This window comes from Carassius gibelio, chromosome B7, assembly GCF_023724105.1.
Source record: "Carassius gibelio isolate Cgi1373 ecotype wild population from Czech Republic chromosome B7, carGib1.2-hapl.c, whole genome shotgun sequence".
NCBI lineage: Eukaryota > Metazoa > Chordata > Actinopteri > Cypriniformes > Cyprinidae > Carassius > Carassius gibelio.
The window spans coordinates 10,942,688-10,964,007 of record NC_068402.1 but is presented as its reverse complement, the minus strand read 5'-3'; the positions used below and the strand labels follow the sequence as shown (position 1 = coordinate 10,964,007).

The 21,320-nt window shown below is 36.2% G+C and overlaps 1 protein-coding gene across 1 annotated transcript; it reads right to left on the bottom strand.

Moving 5' to 3' along the window:
• Positions 1 to 1,227: 1,227 nt before the first annotated feature.
• tesk1b (testis associated actin remodelling kinase 1b) lies at positions 1,228 to 20,157 on the bottom strand. The gene is made up of 11 exons (XM_052560086.1): positions 19,979 to 20,157; positions 19,252 to 19,693; positions 12,416 to 12,537; positions 11,195 to 11,243; positions 10,204 to 10,350; positions 9,948 to 10,030; positions 4,387 to 4,477; positions 4,085 to 4,168; positions 3,506 to 3,592; positions 3,198 to 3,300; positions 1,228 to 2,638 (listed from the first exon to the last, which is right to left on the bottom strand). The coding sequence occupies exons 2-11, from the start codon at positions 19,450 to 19,452 to the stop codon at positions 1,566 to 1,568; spliced, it is 2,040 nt and encodes a 679-aa protein (XP_052416046.1). The 5' UTR covers positions 19,453 to 19,693; positions 19,979 to 20,157; the 3' UTR covers positions 1,228 to 1,565.
• Positions 20,158 to 21,320: the final 1,163 nt, after the last annotated feature.

The following is a 21,320-nucleotide window of genomic DNA, read 5'->3' as shown; positions in this document are numbered from 1 at the left end:
AAAAAAAATTTATATTAGTATCAGTTTTCAACATGGTACTAATATACAGAATATTATATATTAGACATAATTCAGGGTATATGTTTGTATTTTATATTCAGTAGTCAACATTTAAAGTAGATAAAAAAAGTTCTAAGTTTTCCTAAGAGAAGAACAAACTTTGGTTTTACATGTTAGGACAACTTTGATGAAATGTTTTGATCTGTCTGAAACATTTTATGAAGATGCCAAGTAAATTCTTCTGACCATTCGCCTCCTATAAAACTATGTGCAACAAAACAGACATTTCTGACTTTCATTTTCATAAAAATGTAAATTTTCCACTGGACATGGTTCTTTAAAATAGAAAGCAAATGAAGAGCCAGCTGAGTATCTTTTACACCATGTGACAATTTAGAATGTAGAAAACCAATAATGTGACTCATATATTTACAGAGAAAAATGGTGACATGTTCAGTACTTCCTTTTTTGCTGTATATATATATATATATATATATATATATATATATATATATATAATGTATATATATAGAAATTATATTATATGTATTAATATTTATAACTTCGTTAATCTTAATATGTACATATTTATTAATCATCATACCTTAATATCTATTTATCTAATATCTAACACTACTGTTCCAAAGTTTGGGGCAAGATTTTTAAATGCATTTTTTTTTTAAGAAATCTCTTCTGCACACCTTTGCTGCATTAATCAATTTGCAGACAATCGATCAATTAATTATTATTACATTATCAATGATGAAAACGGAGTAAAATATATCTTTAAAAAAAATCCTGCCCAGTTTTCTACTTTGTACTAATATACAGAATATCATATATTAAACATAATTTAGGGTATATTTATGTATTTTATATTCAGTAGTCAACATTTCAAGTAGATCAAAAAAGTTTAAGTTTTCCTAAGAGAAGAACACACTTTTGGTTTTGGTTAGGACAACTTTGATGAAAAGCTTTGATCTGTCTGAAACATTTTATGAAGATGCCAAGTAAATTCTTCTGACCATTCGCCTCCTATAAAACTATGTGCAACAAACAGACATTTCTGACTTTCATTTCCTTAGAAATGCAAATTTTCCACTCGGCATGATCCTTTAAAATAGAAAGCAAATAAAGAGCGAGCCGAGTATCTTTTACACCATGTGACAATTTAAAATGCAGAAAACCAATAATGTGACTCATAAACACAACATAGCCTGTCAGCACTTTACTTTGTCCATATCATTTAATGTCATTAATAAAATAATACATCATATTTTTCCCCATTCACAAAGTATTTTCATAAACTTTGAAATAATTGTAAAAATAACAAAAATATTGACAACACATGTCTTTAGAAAGGCATTAAAACCTACGGGAGTGTTCAAGTTTAGAGGACTAGGACTTGAGATCAGAATACTAAATGATCCACCTAGTCTAAACAATAATACATAGAGTTTTCTTTCTCTTCAGAATGACATTTTTCAGCTCCATTTTAGATTGAGTGCATTTAGCAGTAGCATCCGCTTTAAAGGTAGCGCTTTACCTACATATCATGCATCTTTTTATGTCCGAGTGCCAGGCAGAGCAATATTTGGCTCTGTAGGTGAGGGTGGCAAAGCTTTGCACAGAAGTCGCTTCCCAGCTGCATCGCCATTCAAGTTCTTATAAGGGGTCTGTCGAGGTCCACGTGTGCAAATAGAGGGGAAACTCATCCCTGCTAGGCAGCACCCCGAACAGGCTATGACCTCATCCTGTTCTGGAGGCGTAAGAGGGGTCGAGGCACCATTGGAGTTATTAACCCCCCATCCCAGAGGTTGATTTACAGGAATGGTGCCATTGTTGTTGTCCGTGTCTAGTAAAGGTGGTAATGAGGGTGGCCCGTTTGAGACCGGGGAGCTCCAGCCATTGGAGAAAGGTTTGTTTGAAGTAGCCATGGCGCCATCTAGTGTATCAGGAGAACTGGTGCAGTCCATTGGCTCCTCAATGCTCTCCTCTAACCTCAGTCGGTTCGGAGACATCAGCTCTAGATCTAATGGAAGACCAGAATCATCAGCTACAGCTTCTGGACTGTTCATTTCAAGATTCTCCTCCTTGTCCTGCTTATCTGAACACCTGACATTGTCACTGGGTGTATTAAAAACCTCACTAATATTAGGCAGATCAACAATACTCTCGTTGCTCATTGCCAACACACTGTCCCTTCCCATGTCCATCAGATTTCCATTGACTGGATTTACATAAGTGTCCATAACACTTGGAGTATTTTCACATTTCCTATTGTCAGCAGTACCACGCAGAGACTGGATGTCTTCTGGCGTGCAGGGCAGTGACTGGCTACGTCTGTGGAAATGGAGAGGGCTTTTGTCACAGGAGACAGGGCTGCTGGGGTCAGGGGGCGGAGGGAGAGCAAAGGTGAGAGAAATGACAGACTTGCTAGGGGTATCAAAGAGCTTGATGCGGCCGCCGTTGAGGTCTTGGCGCTGGGAGAAGGGGTTGACACGCATCGGTGTGGTCCGAGTCAGGAGAGGGGACGGAGGGAGGAGCACATCGGATTTACTGCGGCAGAGACGCGGGTCAGTGGAAATGTCTAGAGAATGCTTTCGACTTAAAGGTGTTGTGTTTGTGGATGGCTGGTCTGAAAAAGAAGAAGAAAAATTTTTTTTTATTTGAATGCTCAGTTTGTTTTTAATGCCATGCAATCTTCTTTAATCATTTTCAAGGCTAAATATATGTAAAGGGATATTTAACTAAAAGAAAAAAAAAAAAAAAAAAAAAAATTTTCTTCCATAATTTACTCAACCTCAAGTCCTTCCAAAATTCAGAAATGAATTCTGAATAAACCTTTGGTTAAAATTAAAAAAAATAAATAAATAAATAAATAAATAAAAAACAACAACAAGATAAATGAAATCGGTTTATCATAAAAAGCAAGTATCTGGTTTGGTTTGGGATGACATGAGTAAATAATGATAGAATTTTCAACTTTGTTTAGAGCAAACATAAATGTGGTTTGACTTATGAGCATTTAGCTTGATTTGAAAATTTGTAAAAAAAAAAAAAAAAAAAAAAAAAAAAAAAAAATTCTGATACTAATTTGCATTATATAAGCATTATAATTGAATAAATTTGAGCAGAAGAAAAGAAAAGAGTTCTGGCAACACTGCGTTGTTTTTTTTTTTTTTTTGCTGACTCACCCTCTACATCTGGCTCCATACATTCACTCTTCTTTCGATCACTCACTATCTTCTCCAGCTCTGCTACCACCTCTGTGAATGAGGGCCGACTGTCTGGGTTCATCTGGAACAGAAAAAAACCCCCTGATTTTATGCAACCTGATTTTATGCATCTGAATTAGACAGAAGCCCTGTTATGAAGAGGTTCCAAAGTTAACAAAAGTAAATAAATAAATGTACATTTAAGCTTACGTGTCAGCATATGCGATTTGTAGAGGTATATCAGTGTTAATGTGTGATCTTTCGTGACGGTAGATAAGAGGTCTTACACTGCAGCAGATGACTGCGAGATGGAAGAAATGAGGAGGACAGTCTCCAACCATCTGCCGAAAGGCCTCCACATCAAGACCAAAGTCCTGAAACAGAATCACCTTATTTCAGTCTAAAGCTACAAAGCTGTATATTACTACTGTGAGGAGTACAGGCTGTACTGAAGAAGTAAATCATCTTGACAATGATTTACAGTGTAATTAAACAATGATTTATATGTAAAGGCATGACTTTATTGGCACTGCTGTTATCTCACATGGAGTAAACTACAACCCATTTTCGTAAACTGAGTGTGCAAATGAGATTGCTACAGGCCTGATATTCAGACCAGGTGGAAAGGTGAACCAAACAGATATAGACCAATAAAGTGCTTTATCAGCCATTTTAGAATAAAAGTACAGTCCAAAAAACAAAAACAAACAAACATAGTAAAAACAATTTGTGAAACAATACTCGCCTTGATACTTAAATACATGCGTTTAAATAAAAAATGTTCTTATTCTAAAAAGTTTTTAAATGATTTCTAAAAAGGTTCTTTGAAGTGAGCTTTTAAGAAGAATGTATGTTCAGTTTTTCACCTCTGTCCGTGGAAGAAAGTCGGGATCTGCCTGTATCCGGCCAATAATCTCACAGAGAATAATACCATATGCAAATACATCCACCTTTAAAAAACAAAACAAAAAAAACGATGCGTTTTAATTATCTAAAACTCTGAACATAATGAACTGAATAGTACAATATTCTCAGTCAATGGGAATAATGGCACAAACTTTACATTTGAAATTGTGAAACGACAGCAATCTGACAAGTAATGTGGGTGAAACAGTCAACGAAGAGGACTCTGGCCTGAATCAGAGTAATGAATCATACGGTGTTCGACCTTTTCATCGTAGCGTTCTCCTCGGAGCACCTCCGGAGCCATCCAGTAGGGGGAGCCAACAACAGCCATGCTCTGCTTCTCTGCCTCTTCACTGAAAACAGCCAAAGGGAAAACAGAAAAAATAATTTACTTAAAGTGAACCTTCAAGATCTATTAATCTTTTAAGTACTTCTCATTTCCAAATTTAACACCCTTAAACCTCTAGTCCATTAACCCACAACATGATTGTGTGTGCACGCGTGGATGTATAAAAATAAAACAAAACAAGGTCTTGTAAGATCTTATTTCTAGCTGGCATACTCATACGCTGCTGAGAGACACTTCCTCAGTTTTATTTTGGTCTGGGACTGTGTACTGGGGCATAAATAGACTGAGAGGGGAAGAGTGGAGACAAGGGAAGAGAGAGATAAATGGAGTAATGTACTGCAGTGTAAACACCATTTGGGGACGTGGGTTACTCAGAGTGAGGGAATCTACAGCAGCAAACAGCTGAAATACTTTGTCCTTTTTAGGAGAGCTTTCCAAAAAGCCCTCATTCAGCAGTCTGTTCACTCTTCTTCACATTTACAAATAACCGTGGTTTTACACATAAACATTAAGTATTCGCAAGCACACCAAAATATGCATTACATTACATTTAAAGAACTACCAACAATGAGAAAAACAGAGCTCAACTGTAAAACTGCTCTCTTTCACACAGACTTTCTTACAAAGCCATCATTAAAATCAACACAAATGCAGAGCGGAAACAAGTCCCTGATGACTCTGACATCATGAGCACAAACTGGATGCATTCATAATTGAACACTGTATACATAGTTTTTAAATTAGTAAGCAAAACAGTAGGCATTATCCTATGTGATTACACGGCTCTGTGGAACACTTGATTCTGATTGGTCAGTTGCAACATTCTGAGGTATGTTATCCCTTGATAACAACCGGTAAAAGCTTATAACACCGGCTCATCCGGGTAACGGAGTTCGGTGCTGTACTCTTGCTAGGAAAAGTTTTTCTCGGTGGAAGCTTTGCGTTTGTTTATCTAACAAAATATTAAATCTCGGCAGCTGCTACCATTTTGCTATGATTGTTTTATACACTGTTATAGATTATAAGATAACGAACACACTGGTAACTGGTAAGATTTTGAAACATTTTCGTCTTAATTCTTTTATTGCCTTATTTATTTATGTGGTGAAATGTTGTGTAATAAGTGATTTGACTGCACCATTTCCCTGAAATGTCAGTCTAGTTTGAACTTGCCGCTTGCTCACAACTGCTGCATTCATGGAAGCTTTGCGTTCAAATATTGAAAATCAAATCAATATTTAGCGTCTAATCAATGTGGCAAGTAGCCATGTAATAAGCAGGATAGTGTACATTCAGCCAGTTGTTATAGCAGAATAACCCCCTTCAGGGTGATACAAGACCTGATCCTAATCACCCTGTCGGGGGTTATTCTGCAATAACAACTGGCTGGATGTGCATTATCCCTTACATAAACATTTCAGACAGTGACAACATCACATGACTTCATCATCCTGCATGTTTAATTCAGCAAGTCTACATAACATTTGTTAGTACAACTTCGTATTTTAAATTTTTTAGTTCAGTTTGCGGTAAGTAAAGGTCTAAACATTTGGTTGTTGAATAAAACGGTAAGGCAAGACGTTGAATAAAACGGTAAGGCAAGACGTGAAAATCTGGTTCATTCATAATATCGGAAAGAGACACTTTATTTTAAGGTGCCCTTGTTACACGTTACATGTACTTACTATTACAGTAACAATAACTTCTGTATAATGTATAATTGCATGCAAGTAACCTTAAGCCAAACCCTAAACCAAAACCGAACCATGTAGTAAGTACATGTAGCGAATTAATATTACTCCATAACTAAATGTACAATTACACTGTAACAAGGACACCTCAACATAAAGTGTAACCTAACAGTCTAATTACATACCATGCACAGTAAATATGCAAAAACTATACATATTGTTCCAAAAAAAGGGAAGGAATGCTTTCATAACATTGGGTTGATATCTTCAGTGAGAGAATGACAGAGGCAGAACAAAAACAGCACTCTGATGGCACACACGCTATGTTTGGGAGGTACACTTTAGCTAACACGTTATGTAACATTTATGCTGAGACCGTGTATAAAAGGAAAGCTGAACAGAGACTTACAATAATCTGCTCTCATACATAAGTTTATACAGAAGGCCCTATGCTGAGGAAAGAATTACACAAGCAGCAGATCACTTTAATATCTCCCAGAATGAGTGCAACACTAAGGAATGTTAATCCACAGGATATACGGATTAAAGGTTACATATAGTAGTCTGCGCTGGCCAAACAGTTTCCGCACTGGAATATCATTAACGGTGATCCCTAACTTGCAAGTGTTGCACAGGCCAAGGTTTTTTTTTTTTTTTTTTGGCAAACGAACCTCAATATGGCAGCTCACATAAGATAATCATGTCCTTGTAATATTAAACAAAGCTTAATGTACACAAATCATTAAAATACACAATGTACTGTAAAATATACTTTGCATGCCCCCTCATCTGTTGCATACCTCCAAGTAATATGCTGGGAAGAGACAATTAACCTCCTCCCATAATTTCCTATTTCCTCAGTAAAAGTCACCCAGCAATTACAGTATCACAGAATAGGTTGCAAGGAGTGAAACTTTGTATACACAATTAAAACATCCAACCATCCTTACACTGGGAAATCCTGTAATATCAATATTAATATGCAAAAATAAATGTATAATATTATAACGTATCCCTCTGTGACCTTGTGAATATTGTCATATGTTGCCCTCGACAATGGACAATATGGACAATACAATTTATGAAAACTACGATTACTAAACATAGAAGTGCTGTTTCTTAGGTTCACTACAGCTCTAGATTTTTTTTGTATATTAAAAAAAAAAAAACTCTTTACTTAATCAAGGCTATTTTTATTTAAGTCAAAATAATGTAATTGTTATTATTACAATTATATTATAACTATATTATTACATTTAAATAAAAAAATACAAGTAAAACTAATAAAATAAAAACCTAGCGTCCATCATAGTTAGGAGGTTTTAATCCTTATGTGTTGGACTGTTGTGTTATGTGACAATGTATTGTATTTTATGCTTTTAATCTTATGAAAAGCATTTACTTTAAAAATCATACGTTCATGTGGTGTTGTATGATGTTTAATATTGTTTTAAATAAGTCTTGTCTGCTCACCAACCCTGCATTTATTTGAACCATCGTACAGCAAAAAAAAAAAAAAAAAAAAGTAACATTTTGAAATATTACCATTTTAAATAATGGTTTTCTATTTGAACTTTAAATTGTAAACTATTTTTGTGATTTGTAATGACGCTGATAATTTAGATTTGATGACAGGAATAAATTATATTTTAAAATATATTCAAATAGAAAGCAGTTATTTTAAACAGTAAAATGTGACTGCTTTTGCTGTATATATAAAAAAAAATAAAACATTAAAAATCTTACTGTTCAAAAACGTTTGACTGGTTGTGTACGTGCAGTGAAATTAAAGTTTTTTTTTTTTTTGAAGCAACAGTGTTATTTTTTCCCCACCTTTTTTTCTAGCCATGTGTCTACATTAACAACATGTGTAAATGCCTGCAGTGCAACAGTACATGCTTCATATCACATGAGAACAGATACTTCAGCTATTAAGGGTAAATGTCAACATAATAACTCAAGCATATCTGAGGTATTTAACATCCATTTCATTTACACATGCAGCTCTGTGTACACATGTACTGAAACAACAGCAGGGCATGACTGGGCTGGATGTGTGGAGGCTGCACTAAGCTACATCACATGCTCTTAATCATTTACTCTCCAGATATAGATACAGAGGTGGGTAGAGTACCCAAAAACTTTACTCAAGTTAAAGTAAAAGTAATTCTAGAAATATTTACTCAAGTAAAAGTAAAAGTACTAGTCTCGAATAGTTACTTGAGTAAGAGTAAAAGAGTATCGGATAAAAAATCTACTCAAGTAGTTAGTTACTTTGGGTCATATATACGGAGCCTATTTTTATTTAGATATATAGATAAATGTACATAATGTATGTGTGCGTGTGTAAATGTATATATTTCATCAGCCTTTACTCCAATTTATTATAAAACCCTGTCTGTTTACTTAAGTAACATATATAGGTTTCATGCCATAACATATTTTTAATACGACTGACTTTATATTAAATGTGAATTTAACATTGAAAGTTAATGTGATATAAATATTGCTACTAATCTTTCCTTGTTCAGAAAGAGAGCAAATAACATTTACATTATTAAAGATCATTTTCACTGACAGTCTAGAGTACACTCTCAGAAACTCCCATTAAAATCACTTAAACTGTTAACACTGTGAAATCAATATCTTATTTACAGATTCGTACACACATCTGCACATTGTTGTTTCTGACGAGAGAATTCGCCAGAAAGAGGTATCCAGTCAGTGAGCGAGTGAAGGAAGCACCGGCATTTCAGCGATGACTCATCGGAACACCTCCGATTGGCCTGATTGCATTCAAAAGAACCGTGTGTGATTGGTTATAATGCGCAACGCTGTAAAAACACGTCTGTCTCTGGCTCAGCGCCAGCAAGCGATCACAGATCTGAATTTAACAGCTGATGATATGACTTGCTGACTCGCACCGGTGTGATTGTATTAAAATTAATAAAATCTTAATCGGCTATTTTTTTGTCTTTTGGAAGCTGCATTCAACTTGACACCCCTCTGTTATAAGCCACACACGTACAACAAACTAATGTCACAGTGGTATCGTTTACTGTAATCGAATGTAGCTCAAGTTATTACCTGTTAAACAGTAGACAGCACACACGTTCATCTAATAAGGATCTCCATCGCAAGCAAATAATGGCCTTTGCAGATTTGCTTTCAATTCAGTGCAGTTCCATAGCCACGTTTTCAACGCTGCTGATGATCTTAAACGTTACAACTCTGAGTGAACCGCTTCAGACGCTCAGCGCGTTGCTTCAGGGAACTGAACGACTCCTTCAAACTGATTCATGAACCAATTCACTCGTTTGCCAATTGATTTGATCAAGCCTTTGAACAGAGTTGACTCAAAAGAATGAATCATTCGCGAATGGGCATCACTCATTGTCCAGAGAAAAGTAGACGGCGCGTTTGGAATAAACTGAACCATTTACAACATTTATTGCATTAAGATAAAGTAACGAGAGGAGCGTCGCCCACAGTAACGAAGTAAAAGTACAGATTTTTCCCAAAAAATTTACTCAAGTAAGAGTATAAAGTACCCATTTTTAAATATACTCCGAAAAGTATTAGTTACCCCGAAAAATTACTCAAGTAAATGTAACGAAGTAAATGTAACTCGTTACTACCCACCTCTGTATAGATACAACTGCTTTATGGAAAAGTGGAAGCTCATCAATCAGTACCTGACTGCTTCCATCGCTCTCTCTCCCTCTGGAAGACTTCAGCATATCTAATCTTATCTCTTGAGTTATGACGATGCAATTTACTGACCTGTGATCAGGAATTTTCTCTGCCAGGCCAAAGTCTCCCACTACAGCACTGCACTGCCCGCTCTCCCAGCGCACCAGACAGTTCTACAAAACAAACACATTCAGATTAACATTTGTGTGTTTGTATTTATCGTTTTACAAAAACATTTGTGGCATTCAGTAAAAATCCAGTATGAGGTGTCTGGAATACGCACGTGTATGTGCATGTGTACTTTGACACAAAGTCTCTGTAATAAAGACCCTTCTAGTACATGTACCTTTGAGGTAAGGTCTCTGTGAAATATGCCCTTGCTGTGTAGGTATTCCAGTCCTCTGGCAATATCAAGACTAAGGTTTATTCTCACAGACCAGGACAGGAACACATCACTGTTCAACAGCTGCTCCAGGTTACCGCCATTGATGTACTACAACACACACACAGAGGTCAACTTTATTAAAACCACCTGATGTTAAAGTATGAAAATGGTTTACGTAATACCTCACATCATCCCATGAATGACTCTTATCTTATAATTGTCTCTGCACATTAAACTAGTATAGAATGGAAAACAAGGATGTTCCACAGTGTCTTGCTTTAACCAATTTTAAAGGCTGCATCACATGCATCCATTGCAGGAAAGGCAATTCCAGAATGCTCTGCATTGAGCTTAGTGAAAACAATAGATTTAAATAAAGAAAGATTAACTGCTAAAACATTTGGGATAAAGTAGATTACTTTTTGAAGAAATTAATATATATGTTGAGCATATATAACGTTATCGACTTTTTTTCAAATTAAAATAAATTAAGTTCCTTTGAAGTGTCTATTAATCAAAGAATCCTGAACAAAAATCATGGTTTCCTCAAAAATATTAAGTACAACAACTGCTTCCATCATTGATCGTAATAATAATAATAATAATAATAATAATAAAAAAACCAACATATTAAAATTTCTGAAGGGTCTTGTAAAACTGAATAATGGTTGCTGAAAGTTTCCAAAAGGAATAAAATATAATTTTTAAATGTATTAAGATAGAAAAATTTTTACAAGTTAAATAATATTCCCATTTATTACTATTTTTCAATGTGCTTTTGATCAAATAAATGCAGCCTTGATGAACATACAGCTTCAAAAACAGGAACAAAAATACCATACTGACTCCAAACCTTTGAACAGTAGTATATTCACCATTCAGTCTTAGAGTATAAAAAACTAATTTGATCAAATCGTGTTGCTGTTTTTTTATGCTTTATCAGCACTCTCACCTCTGTCAAAGCATGAAGATGTCCCTCATGTACACACACTCCCACAAACCTAAAGGGACACACACGCAGAAAGAGTAAAGGGTGTTAGACAAAAACAAAAAACAGCAGAAGGGTGTTAACAAGTTCCTTCAAGAGTGACCCATCTCAAAAATGTGATGTGGAACACCTGTATTTTGAAGGCAATCTTAAGCATGCATGAAAAACACACACTCTCTCTCTCTCTCTCTCTCTCTCTCTCTCTCTTACACACACACACACACACAATTTAAACATTTGCGACCACACAAGCTGGTGCAGGTTAAGCAGACAAAAGACCTAGACTTCATGCCCTGGCACATGCAAACAAACACACCCCCGCATTCATGTAGCGATTTGTTTAAGATAAATATATTTGTATTTCGTGAGTAATAATGTGTTGCTCAATCCTCTACTCCTCAGCTTCCAATTAAATATTTTACTCTACATAAACAGTGGCTGCAGTTACGGAGGCAAGACAAAAGCCGCCATCCTGTGACATCAATATTCATGTTCTCATACAATGCAGTGTTTATAGCCCAACAGCACAGACTTTGTCCTGTAGGTAAGCTGGACTTCAACAAAACAAAACAAAACATTCTTTCCATTCCAGAGGCAAGAATGGATACAAACTTCTAAATGTGAATTTAGAAATAAATTAATGAATTATTCAAATGAACACTTAGAAATTCATAAAAATAAACATCTAGTTGTAAACTCTCCTGGCTGTAGGCTGTGTTCGTACTCAAGAGAGAGAAGAGCCATCAGACCAGGGACAGGTGATATTATTTCCAAGCTAACCCTCACAACTCATGTACTGAGATGGTACAGTGGTATAGACAGCATCAGATTGGAGTTATGGTATTCTGACTGTGCTTGTAGCAACTCAGTGGCCAAGTCTTGACTAAAAGGTATCAAAATGGCTAAAAACGATTACAGCACATTTAATTATTACTTAATTAAAAAAAAATTAGCAATTTAATTTTGCATCATAAACTTAAGAACTATAATAATATAATATAATATATGTTTTTTATAAAAATCTAATTTCTAGTGACAACCTTAACGATAAAAATTAAAGAAAAAAAAGGCATAAATCATAGAAGTACTTTTTATTTTCTATTTTGGCAACATCACCACTGCACATACATGATTCATATTCAGTGTTGACCAGCTCTGTTGTCAGAGTGTGTGTGTGATGCAGACCTGAGAATGTTGGGATGTCCGAGGCGGTTCATCAGCTGTACCTCCTTCAGCATGTTGGCTTTGTTACTGGCCATGGTGTTCATCTTCAGAGCCATCACCTGCCCCGTGGTACGATGCTGCACCTTCAGAGAAAGAGAAAGAGAAAGAGAAAATACTTGTGTCACAGACAGACACTTCAGAGCTCTATTCATGTCTGGGCCAGCTGGACAGAGATCTCTGGCCCTTTTCTCCTCACACACACACACACACACACACACACACAGCCTTCCGATTCATCCCAGACTTCAAAGTCCCTGGCTGCAGGAGACATTATCTGTACTCAGGGGGAGACACAGTGGAATCTAGATTGAAAATGTGGAATATAAAAGTTTAAAGTTAACATTTTCAAAACCAAGTTAGTTACATGAAACATTTAAAAACCGATTTAAGATTATGTACTATTTGTACGTCACTAATCAAATACAGGCAAATTTGTGGTACTGACCGTGTGAACTCTGTGCAAATGATCAAGAAAGTCTAACATTATGTAACATCATGAGATGCTTTGGTGATTATAGTGTCCATGTTCATACATTTCATTAGATTTCATTTGTTTGAGTGGCTCATCAGGGCACATCTCACAGGAGACATGAGACAGACCCACAACACACCGGCTTGTATCAAGCTGGAGGTTAACCTACCTAAGCCGTCTGGTCCATATCTGGACTCAGTAGCAGCCCCAATAACACGAATACGCTTTCAACCATAATATTTTGGTTCATAGCAACTACAAAAATGATTTATGAAGCAGAAATTATAAAGTGTTTCATTTCATCACTATAAATTAAAACAGTATGCTGTTGACTAACTCTAATGTTGTCTGAACATGTTCCCTTGGATGAAGAGAGAGATTTCCACACACATACACACACTTAAATAACCCAAAGCAAGAATTTCCCTAAAGGAGTGAAACTATCTGCATCCAAGCTTCAACAGTATTCTTCATCTTTAATTGTCTATACAAAAGCAATATGACAGTGTAATCAAGTAAAGGCAGAAACCCATCCCTGATTGATGACACCCAAACCTGTGCCGTGCTGTCTGGCGGGCTGATCTTGCCTGCAGCGCCAAAGCGTGCAAGCTAAGATATCATAATAACAATGAGCACCATTATCTGCTTTTGTGAGTCTCATGAAGATCAATAGCAGGAAACTTAAAAATCCATAAATGATCTGATATAACTCAGCACTGCAGCTTAAGTGAGGGAGAGTGCACGATTTCTCACACATCTGAGGGTGTGCGTGCACTCGTTTTATCAAAGGTAAACAGTGCTGAGGTGCAATGCATTCTCAGGGATGGATACAGAAGACGCCCTAAACACACATTATTATTATTTCAGCATCCTGTGATAAAAATATCTGTGCAGTGAGACTGTATGTCCTTTCGTCAACCAAGAAAATCTGTGTTTTATATAACAGTCAGGTTTGATCTTTGCATATTTCTCTCTCGATTCAGACGAGATGGATGAATATTATGGACAGACGACTAGAGAAAATATTAGCTGGAAGTAACGGTTAAAGCTGAAAATGTCTTGAAATGTTTTTTTTTTTTTTTTTTTTTTCAAACATGCAGTTTTTTACTTCACAAGAAACTATTTGATGGACTGGAGTCTTGTGGTTTATACTTGTGGATTACGGTGATGTTTTTATAAGACTCTCATTCTGATGGCACCCATTCACTGCAGAAGATACATTGATAAATAAGTAATCTAATGCTAAACTCATCTACCGGGTTGAGTAAGTTTTCAGCAAATTTCCATTTTTGGGATTAACCATTCCCTTAATATGGTAAAACACGTCACATTGAGCTGAGGTTACTGTACACCTGGTAGCTGAAAGCAGCATCCAATCAACCTAATTTTTTAAACAAGCAAACAATGGGTGGGGGATGTGTAGAGCTTCGTGAATGACAGCTGTTCAAATTCTTTGGAGTTTTCCACAGAACTCAAAGAGGACAGAAACCACGCAGCCTGTCTATAAACAATCTGGATAGCATTTGTTTTTGATAAGAAGAAGAGATGTGTGTTGGTGTGTTGCCAAAAAATAAATACAAAAATAATAAATAAAAAATTGCACAAGCTGCATTTAAACTGGGGTTGTCACTGCACAATATGCCAGAGTAAGTGCACTGCACACACTAACACACAAGGCAAACAGTAGCTCAATGAGCATTTAGCTTGCTCAGTATACTGTTGAGTGTATGAAAAACAGAGGTGTAGAAGTCTGGATGAGGGTGTATGTGACGAATCTGATATCCATCATCATACTTCTCATGTTGCCATTTAGACAGGTGGTCTGAGACAGCACTTACCGGAGCATCATTAGCACCCACTCTCATGCTACAGCATACTGCAAGAGAGATGGTTAAAAGTGCCCTTTTTATAAAATGACGCTTACCACGATCCTGCATTTTATGTTTTACATTCATACCACACACCATGTATGTTTGTATAACATTCAAAAATAATTCTTCATATACACTAACATTTACACCCAGTTTAGCACTATAATTTTTTAAAAGGGATGCACTGATAATAAATACTGGACAGTTTTTTATAAGCCAGTATTCTTTAGGTTACGACAAATAGAAGATATAAAAACTCTATATTGTGTTGTCGAAATAAATTTCAAATGAAACACTAAAACCAAAGAACAACACTTTACAATGCTATAGATGAATCACATTACAATCTAGGCTACTGTATGAAAACTTACACTATTTTTAAGGTGTCCTATTAAAATAATTATGTATACGGTTATTATTCCTTATATTCCCAACCCTAATCATATAGTAAGTGCATGTACTGCATTTACTTAATATTACTCAGTATGCAATTAAATGTATAATTACACTGGAACAAGGACACCTTAAAATAAAATGTAACAAAAATGTATATACATCTTGAGATCAGCTTAAAATTAAAAATTACGTTTTGTTAACCGATATGGTGTAGATAAACTGTGCAACCTATAATGTGCATATATTGTAAACGTTTTATTTCGAGTAAAACATTTCTTGCACGGACAAATCAAAGTTAAAGGCAATACAAGAGCTAATCTAAGCTTCTAAACCTAGAACTTCCAGTCGAACCCTTTAACTGTCATGCTGCCATATCACAAACACACACCTACAAACTGAAACAAAATGTATTCACAAGCAGACTTCAAATTGTTGAGACTGCACTTATATTTAAAACATACGCAAACTCAAACAAACATGCGCAGGAGCTCTGTGGCAGCAATGGAGCTTGACGTTCATGCATGCCCTGACTAGTAAAAGACACTGAGGAACAAGAATAGAAAAACAGAGGGGGAGAGAGAGAATGCAAAAGGGAGGCACTAAAGGAGACTTTGTGTTGTAAATCCAGGCTTTCGAAATCATGTCAAAACTAGCTTGCAAATTGTTTAAAAAACTCAATTTCCAACCAATCACAACCTATCTTTAACGATCAGTTCTTGAATCCCCTCCCACCCCAACTACTCTGACAAGAGCAGAACCAAAATGTACAGCGAGAACATTTATCTACTCTCCTCATATCTATTTTTAAATGGAACTGAGCCCATTTTTAAAATGCATGACACCACGGAGGAAACCAGATAGCACCGATAAGCATCTTTTCTAATTGCGGAACCCAAGACGTGTTACCGTGACATCACCCCTTTGTCAAATGCAGATCAGCGTGCAGTCACCAGACTCATTACTGTATTTCAGGAACACACTAGGACTCAAGGAGCACACTCGATACAGTGACCTTAACACAAAGCTCAAATGTACAGCTAATAAAAATAGAAACTACATCTCCATTAACACTACTGCATTGTCATTCATCAGATTTAGATAAGAAAGTTATACCACCTAAAGAGGCCCCAAAAGTGTCTGGCTGCTTAAAACCACCAAGTGTAATGTGAAAACAAATTATGCTACAGTTGCCTTTTTAAATAAGTATTACAAGTTATTATTTTTTCCCCCCATTTAGTCACTGACACCTCTCCTGTCCACATGTTTAGAGAAACTGGGAGCGAGGTTCACAGGCAGAGGCCCTTCCTCCAGGCTTAGGCTTAATAAATTATTATTATTAAAAGTAAATTAACAAACCCAGCTCCAGTGACAAACAGTAACACGAAATAAAATGCAATGCATTATTTCAATAAAAAGTAACACAATTAGTTACTTTTAATGGAGTAACACAAAACTATAATGCATTACTTTAAAGGTAACTTTCCCCAACACTGGATACAATGTTTACCTTGAATAAACCATAAGTTGCTTTGGATAGTGTCTATAAACTGCATAATGTAATTTTTTTATTAATTGCAAAGTGCAACTTAACATATTTTGCAATGTATATCTTTCTTTGAAACAAATGGCACTGGGTTTGATATTTTGTTATCTAATGCAATGACTTTCATGCGTTTTTAAAAGCAGATTAAGTGTACAAATACTTTATGGGGCAACTGTGCAATATATATACTACAAACTATGCTGCATGATTTTATTTCTATAACGTGAAGAAAACTAAAGTAACAATTTTATTCAACCATTCAACAGTCAAAGTAGCATTTTTGTAGAGCATCCACTGAACACAAACAGCGTTTGCTGTTCTGCGTCAGCCGCACCACACACTGTTTGCGTTCAGTGGATACTCTCCAGAATGGCACTATGGTGACGTGGAGGAGACAAATTGTTGTTGTTTTTTTTTCTTTGCATACAAAAAGCATTCTTGTAGCTTCGTAAAATTATGGTTGAACCCCTGATCACATGGATTCTTTTACCGATGTTTCTAGACATTGATCGGGTTAATTAAATTGCGGTCTATGGGAGGGTAACACAGCAAAAGTATCTTAATTTGTGTTCCAAAAATTAACCAAGGTCTTACTGGTTTGGAACGACATAAGGGTGAGTAATTAATGACAATTTTTTCATTTTGGGGTAGAGTAACCCTTTAAGACTATATTCTGGCTGTCCACTTCCATAAGATTAGTGTAGAAGAATCTCACATAAAAAGCAACTTTGTTTTGGCCTAAAAGGAGCAATCATGCTGATGCCACAATGAGCCGAGCATCAACCCAAGAGAAACACAAAATTCCCTCGTCTTTCATCACTTGTTCTGATTTTATCAAGGTTAGCTGAAAAGGAGAGAGAACTGAAGTAGTTAGCAGAAGAACGTAATGGCTGAGTAATGTTTTTTTTTTTCATTCTAGAGTCCAGATCTGATGAAATAACAACCAAGCTATTATCTGAACAGACAGACGAAAGGGGTTTTCCTGACTAACCAATTAGAGAACGGACGAACGGAAACCTTTATCAGTCAAGTGAAAGTCCTTACTGTTGACAGACTGCACAGACATTAAAAAACTAAAGCAGCACCTGAAGGATCTGTCATGACAAGCATTGAGATTGCTCAATAGTATTGTTGTAGAATGAAAAGAACCTATTAAAAACCAACTAAAAATACCCTCACAACTGTGGACCATTAAAAGGACTGCACATAATTAGAAATATAATTTCCATATTTCATAAACCCTTGCACTAAAAAACAGAAACAAATAGCAGCTACCACACATTTGCATATATATTGACCTGATCAGCAGTGACATTTTTGCAGGCAATAACCTTCAGAAGTTATCAATGTATTTGGTGCTTGGTCAGTAAATTGGGTGACATGAGGGATGGCTAATTAGGTCTCTTCCCTCTCTGTCAGTCTCTGTCTCATATGCACGCACACAAACACAGGAGTAGAGTTTCCAGCACACCTGCGCACCTTGTCAACGGGTATCCATTTTCACACCAACACAGACCTACTGTCCTTACACAGGTCACGACCCCTTTTCTCTAACAGGAAGGGAAGAGCCAGAATGACTGCTGCTATCATTACAATTTTGCAAAGTGGTTCATAAATTGATGGTCTTTCAAATCAATCATTTTGCAAGTGTAAAACAGATCGTAAATCTGCAGAGCTAAACCTGGAGGCATATTATGACACACAAGTCAGCTTAAAGCGAAAAGCTGGTTAGTTGTCCAAAGTCAGTAATAGAATCATATCTTATACCAAGTTGATAACAGGATTATTTTTGTTATGTAGTACTTTTTGAGCTCTGTAATGTTCATATATAAAATATTTATATACAGGTGCATATCAAAAATGTGCTCTGCTCAGGCTCAGGCACTTAAAGCAAAACAATTCACAAATGCCAAGAAAATGAACAGGACGGGATGTAACAGAATGGAAATAAAGACAGGAACTTAGTCATTGCTCACTGAGGGATTAGGTTAGCCTAATGGCGTCAGAACCATTATTTTAGATACATTTATCACCTTTTAATAATATAGCCGAATTCAGAACTGTAGATTTTAAAAACATTAAACCCAGTCAACCCCATTGATAAAACAAATGCATTATTATTTGATTCAAAAACGTGCTATTGATATTAGAAAATACTAGTTATTGTTTAAATTACTATTATACAAGACTAAGAGGTTGGAAAGTGAAAAGGCAAAAATTATATCTGCTTAAACTAAAATAATGAAGTGTTTCAAACTTTACTCTTTTAAAACTATGAGAACACAAAATAATTACTTAAATCCTATGAAACTGTTTTTTATTCAATAAATTTAATTTTCTATGAAATGTGACAGCATAACAGATACTGCATAAAAGACTTGACCCAACAAACTCTCTCTACAGAATTATGCATTTGTTTACATGCAGTGTTCCTCTGTACACTTTGTGCTGTAAATGCAGCACGTGCAGTGTATAAAAACACAAACAAACGGCATGACAGAAATTACATATTTACCTTGAATACCTCGGAGAAGAAACCTGAGCCGATCTTCTCGCAGATAAAGTCATCTATTCGCGCCAGGCTGGACACGGCGCTGCGCAGAGCCCGGTAAGAGGACGGCCTGGGACGGTGGGCTCCGTGAATCCCGTGCAAAAGAGAATCCGAAGCCTCCGGATCCAAGTCATCCTGATCCATAACTATGGTCCCGGATGACATTATCGCTCGAGCTCTAAATTCCACCACGAGCGTTTACATATCCCTGGCGCTCAAGCAAGACTGCAGTTTCAAGGTCTCGAATTGTTTTACAAGAAGAAAAAAAGAGCGGGTCTGCCTTTCGATCAAGTTAAGAAGGGCTATACACGATAGTCCCCGATCTGCGCGTGACCGATCTTCAGGTCTCGTGCGTCGCTTCCTCCATACTGATGCCTGGCCTCATTTTCAGTAGCGTATCACATTCCTGTTTCAAAAAAGAAATGACAATCGATGTCAAGAAGTTACATTTAAATCATCTGCTCATCACTATATGTTTTTGCGGTGAACATGTTTAGTGAAGTTGGACTAGTGTAAATGATGCACGGAGGAGGCATCTTCCGCTACAGACGAACTGCGGATAATGAATAGAGGCGATACGCGCGGTCGTGACCTCTCTAAAACTCTGCTTTATATCGTTATTTATTATTAAAATTAACCTTGTTATGGTCATTTCATGATTTTGCCGCCGTGCCGTTTTCGTGATGCTTACCTGCGCTGCTCTACAGGTTTAAACTTGTCGAGTCACAACCTTCCAATTTTCAGTCTGTTGTAAATCACCTAAAATAATGAAGCGTTTGCTCATCTCCCCTCGTGTTTCATTTTCAGAGCGACTAAACGGCCGGGGAACCCCTACTGGCATCTGTGTATGCAAGTCGCAGGAAATGTGTGCGGACTGAGTTTGAGTTCTTATTGGCAGCGGCTCACCTGGGCGTGTCCTGGGCGTGTCCAGCGGTGAATGCTCACCTGCGCAGTTCAAGATGAACAGACGGCGCGCCACACCCCCACGATTTTAACCCAAACCCCTGTCGTCTGAAAATAGTATATTTTACCTGTTTTTTATTAATGCTTATTCGCTAGTTATTAGTTGTGCAGATTATATTAATTGTACGAATATTATTTGTATTCATTTGACAGAAAATAATAGACTTTTTGTGATATAGGCCTATTTATGACATGCAAATCTATAATAAATTGATCCATTAGCTGTTTATCAAGGACTGGCAAAAATAAGATCTCCGTGCTATTTAGCCCTGTAAGGCCCATTGTTGTAATATTACAACATCAGTTTTAGCTTGACTAAAATAAATCTGTATATAAATAAATAAATATTTTTTTCTCTAGACCCTAGGGTGAAAATAGGTCTTATTCTTCAGCCTTGTAGTGCTATTGGATGCTAGACCAAAAAAAAAGAGTATTTGTATAAGAGCTATTAGCATGATAAGTAAAGGGCACAAGAAGCTATCAGACAGTATGTTTGGGATCAGTTTGCACTGATATTTGTTTCGGGAAAAAAAGACCATATCATCATGATAGTATTTTTTATTTTAAGCTAAAACTGCCTGTACTTTTTCTGTGAATGTATAAGGCAAATTGCTTTATAGTGGGGGACATTTTACCCCACCTGAGGTACAAATTACATTTTTTATGAAAAATCTAAGAACATGAAAACACTGGACATTTTTCATGTTTGATTTATAATTAATGTCATTTTCATTAAAAGTGTGCAAACGTTTTTTCTCATCATTTGATAGAACTCTCACACCAGAGATTATAACGTTGCAGTGCAACACTTCACAGCATAATTCTGTAGCCATTTCAGTAGTGTTTATTATTTTTAGAAAGTTGTTTGGTTAATCCAAGACAAACTGGCCTACAGTGCTGTGAGAAATTTTATACGAAGACAGCACCTATCAAATCTATGTATGAATTATTGAGCAAGACCGTCAATGTTAAGTTATTTATGAGCTTTAAAAGTGCTTTTGTTTTGATGATATATTGGACACCCTTTTATTAATTTTTTTTTTTTCAAATGTGTGGCTCCCATTTTTGGA